This window comes from Peromyscus maniculatus, chromosome 5, assembly GCF_049852395.1.
Source record: "Peromyscus maniculatus bairdii isolate BWxNUB_F1_BW_parent chromosome 5, HU_Pman_BW_mat_3.1, whole genome shotgun sequence".
NCBI classification, from domain to species: Eukaryota; Metazoa; Chordata; class Mammalia; order Rodentia; family Cricetidae; genus Peromyscus; species Peromyscus maniculatus.
The window spans coordinates 44177897-44182758 of NC_134856.1; the positions used below are offsets into that span (position 1 = coordinate 44177897).

General features: G+C 54.4%; 1 protein-coding gene across 1 annotated transcript; it reads left to right on the forward strand.

The window, feature by feature from the left end:
- The first annotated feature begins 875 nt into the window (after window positions 1-875).
- Exosc6 (exosome component 6) lies at window positions 876-1912 on the forward strand. Its single transcript, XM_076571526.1, has one exon. It carries the CDS (start codon window positions 953-955, stop codon window positions 1769-1771), a length of 819 nt encoding a protein of 272 aa, XP_076427641.1. The 5' UTR covers window positions 876-952; the 3' UTR covers window positions 1772-1912.
- Window positions 1913-4862: the final 2950 nt, after the last annotated feature.

Sequence of the window (4862 nt, forward strand, 5' to 3'; positions counted from 1 at the left end):
CTTGATGCATGCATTCTACTTTTCTCCTGGGGTGGACCCTGGCTCCCTGTGTACCTGCAGAATACAGGCTGCAGTTCCAGCTGGTTTCTGATTGAAGCTATCACAGAACACATCCCTAGACCCCTGAACTTTAGGAGTGGCCCCTAGGATGGCAGAGGCAGAATGGATGGGCTGAAATTGAGGCATTCAATATAGTGGGGGAAATTTCTTCAAGTGGGGAAGCACCTTTCTCAGTCTATTGGGACAACCTCTTAATGACTTGGGCCATGTATGTCCCGTCTCTGCCTCCCTTTGAAGTTGTTGATACGAGGTCAGATGACTGATGTAGGAAGCATAAGCATGGAGGTGTCTCCCAGTAACTGTCTATCCCTGCTTCTTAACCTAAAGTAGTCAAGGCCCTGACCTGGTCATAAAATGCAATTTGTCTGAGTCTACAAACAGCGGGGTCTGGAAGCAGTAGTGTGTGGGAAGTAGAGACACTCCCTGCTTATGCAAGTTCCTCAGAGTGTTAGAAATATATGTATGTATATATGCATATATAAATACACACGCACACATATATGTATATGTATATGTATATATATATACACAACCACATATATATGTTATATTCAGTGTAGGAAGAGAGATTTCCATTAATTTATTAAACAAGTATTGAAGCAAGCTGGGGACTGAGTACAGGAGTGAGCAAAAAATCCTTACCTTGGGCAAGTTTACGTAAAACAGTCTGAATGCAAAATTCAAGGAATTAACCTTAACAGGTTAGAGCCATAAAACCAGCCCGGGTCCTAGGCCAAGTCCAGCTGTACCTCCTCCACTCCGCTAGGAGGCAGTGCGGCCACCCACCGCTCTCCCGATAGGCCTCGCGCGGGCGCGCACGTTTAAGTGGACGGAAGTGCCGGTGCGCAAGGTAGCTCAGCAGGCGGAAGCGGCTCGTCCGCCGGTAGCCGCCATGCCGGGAGACCACCGCCGCATCCGCGGGCCGGAGGAGTCCCAGCCGCCGCAGCTGTACGCGGCCGGCGAGGACGAGACGCCGGCTGCCCGCGACCCGACGCGGCTACGACCGGTGTACGCGCGCGCCGGGCTGCTGAGCCAGGCCAAGGGCTCGGCCTACCTGGAGGCGGGAGGCACCAAGGTGCTGTGCGCCGTGTCGGGCCCGCGCCAGGCCGAGGGCGGCGAGCGCGGCGGCGGCCCGGCGGGAGCGGGCGGCGAGGCCCCGGCCGCCCTCCGGGGCCGCCTGCTCTGCGACTTCCGCCGCGCGCCCTTCGCCGGCCGCCGGCGTCGCGCGCCCCAGGGCGGCGGCGAGGAGCGCGAGCTGGGCCTGGCGCTGCAGGAGGCCCTGGAGCCCGCCGTGCGCCTGGGCCGCTACCCTCGCGCCCAGCTCGAGGTGTCGGCGCTGCTGCTGGAGGACGGCGGCTCCGCGCTGGCCGCGGCGCTCACGGCCGCCGCGCTCGCCCTGGCCGACGCGGGAGTGGAGATGTATGATCTGGTAGTGGGCTGCGGCCTGAGCCTCGCCCCGGGACCCTCGCCCACTTGGCTGCTGGACCCCACGCGGCTGGAGGAGGAGCACTCGGCAGCCGGCCTCACGGTGGCGCTCATGCCGGTGCTCAATCAGGTGGCCGGCTTGCTGGGCAGCGGGGAAGGCGGCCAGACGGAGAGTTGGACGGACGCGGTGCGCCTGGGCCTGGAAGGCTGCCAGCGCCTCTACCCAGTGCTGCAGCAATGCTTGGTGCGGGCTGCCCGCCAGAGGGGCGCCGCCGCCCCGTCCTGATCGGGGGAAACCTGAGCAACCACGATGCGGAAGACTACTGTCGTCCTTCTCTTCCCAGAAGGACCGGAGCTGTTGGTCGCCTGGCTTAGCTGAGCCGAGAAACCAGAGTGGGAGGTAGCGCGCACAGAACCAAAGCACTGGACAGCTGTGTTGGGACGATTTTAAGGGCCTTTGCAGCCACCATCCAGTTGGAAAAGTTTGAAAGCCTTACTCCCAAGTTGGAAAGGACTTAAGCTGGATTACCTGGTAAATGAGACCTAGGAGCTGTGGTCTTCAAAGGGATGGACCCTGTGCAGGCCAGCCGTTGGCTCCAATGTATGATAAACTGCTTCTTTTGAGAGGATGGACAAGGGGACTTTGCTTTCTCACTACCCAAACTAAAACATAAAAATCTTTTTTATAACCTGAAAATACATCTGTTGTGGTTGGTTTTGTTTTGTTTTGTTTTGGGGGGGGGGGTACTAGAGTTAGAAACAATGCTGTTTTGAACTAGGCATGTGTTGAGTCCGTGTCGTCAATGGCTTGAGTCAGTACCGCCTTAAATTTTCCTGTTAGCTCACTGTAAGTGAAAAGGAGTAATGTGCTTTAGAGGAGAAACCTCCTGCCCCCGGAGCAGTGTCTGAGTTGAAAAGACTGAGGAGATGCCAGGACAGCCAGGGCTACACAGAGAAACCCAGTCAGTCTCCACAAAAAGACGGGCGAGTTAAATGGCCTCAGAAGTCTGGGGGCACACCTCTCCTCCCTCCTTTGGTGTGGTGAAGGACAAGACCATGTCTAGGAGTTGGGTAACTGGAAAGGATTGTGCTCTGGAAGGAAGCCCTGTCCCTCTGGTAGAGTGTAGCATAACCGGAGGTTTCCATGGTTTTGCAGAAGTGGTGCCTGTCAGGTGTGGTGGTGCCCACCTTTAAACCCAGCACTGGGGAGGCAGAGGTAGGTGGATTTCTGAGTTCGAGGGCAGCCAGAGCTACGTAGAGAAACCCTATTGCAAAAAGAAAAACCAAAAAACCAGAGAAACCCTATTGCAAAAAGAAAAAAGAAAAACCAAAAAACCAGAAATGGAGTTCTGGACTAGCTTCATTACCTAGTATCTCTGTCCAGTCTTGGTTCCTGGGAACAAGGCTCAGGGCTGTAATGGACTACCAAGACTGAGAGCTCCTAAAAACTGGCATCATTTACAGCCTGGCTATTCCTTAAGGCAGAGCTGGCCTCACTGACCAGGAGGGTGGGGTCTCTGACCTTCACTTACGGCCGATTTGGAGGAAGCTGTGTGAAACTGCTATTAAGTTTAGGTATCCCAGGGGTCTGCTCAGCTTCTTAGGAGGACCACGCAAGAACCCCTGACCAGGAAGAAGAAATACACTTTTTTTTTTTGACATGGCTCTTTCTAGAGCAGATCTGAAGTTAGTATTACACTGGTAAAAGTCAAGATAAAAACAAGACATAAAAGTTATCTGCCTGTTTTGGAGGATGGCTTATGGCTTTGTAGGGTACATGGTGGTGAGTTTAACCAAAAGGGGCTGGTTAGGCACACACATGACCTCACAGTTCAGTGTCACTGTAGGGACACAAGTGGGTTTGACTACTGTGGCTGCAGAAAACAGCTCCATAGCACCAGGTTTAGCAGTGCATGGGGAAGGAGGGAAGTAAGAGCAGTCTGCATCCAGTGAGGGCCTGTCATAGTGCCTGTCAGGTGCCTCCTGCAAGACTGAGGATGCAGGACAGTGGGACTAACCTCCCCCGCCCACCCCAGAACTCAGGGGAAAGACCTCAAACGTTAAACCCACAACTACCGCGACATTTTCTGGGTGCGCTGGCTGAACCGTGCTTCCCCTTGCCTTGCCCTGGTTCCGGAAAGGTTACTTCAGGTTGCATGGGTGTCACCAGGGGCCTTCCAAAAACAAGGTAAGGGGAAACAAGCCACACAAGAAGTAACAGCAGAGCCTGGAAGCGTCCCCACCTCCTGGCTATCCTGTCCGGTGCTTGATTCTTCACCTGTAGAGGTAATAGGAGGGGCTGGCTTAGAGGGGGGGGAGGCGTAGTTTAGGAAAGAAGGCGATCAGCTAAAATCTCCTTCCCCCAATTCCCCTCCTACCACTATGTCTCGGGACCTTTGGTAAGTCGGAGGTTATTCTAGATTCTTTGGGGGATGGAAGGGGTACTAGAGATTGTCCATGCTAAGCGTACCCACTACCACTGAAGCCTGGAAGCCCAGAACCAGTAGGCAAGAGCAAACATTCTTTCCCTGTAGTCCATTCTTTTTCTGGGGTAGTGACTTAGGCCCTAGGCAGCAGCGAGGACTCTCCTGAGCCCATCCAACCTGGGTTAGGCAGGGGGTCTTGAGGGAATTCACCATTTCCAACCCTGATCTTGCTGAGCAAACTTGGAAGGCAGTGTGTGTGTGTGTGGGGGGGGGGGGAATAACCGGAAGATACGGGAGGGCAGAGAAGACTTAGGCCCTTTACTGCTCCACATAGGGCCATTATCAGTCCAGATTTGGATTGTCTCGATCTAGGAACATTAGGATGCCACAGCTTCTCTGGGCAGCATGATATAATGCAGACCCAAGACCCAGAGGCAACCAATGGAATGAGGCCAGAAAAGTAGCAGAAATTCAAATTTTAACAAGCTTACCAGGGGGGCTTGGGATATGGAACATACCTTTGGTATCCTACAAAGTTCAGCTTCCTTTCCAGATGATATTTCAACCCAGGACTGACTAACCCAAGTGTCCAAATACCTGACAGTAGTCCCTGATATAGCTGAGCCGACCAAACCCAGAGTCAAGGGGGGAGGGGCGGGGGGGGGAGGCGGAGATGGCTGTCCTAAGCACTGCTCTTGGGTGGAGGTTGTAAGCCTCCTTCCTACACACACCAAAGTGCCCTGTCTTTGCTCACAAAGAGGCCACATGGACCCAAACACAAGTAGAGTGAAGGAGAGCGGACCACTCACTGGTTGCCCCTAGGCGGTGCTTTCCAAAAGGCTCTGGCCCCTGGACACCTGCTGGGGCTCAGCATTTGTGCCTGAGGAGCCCTGCTTCCAGGACACCTGTTCTCTTCACTATCTTTTGTTCCTGTTCTGAGAGTCAGTAGTC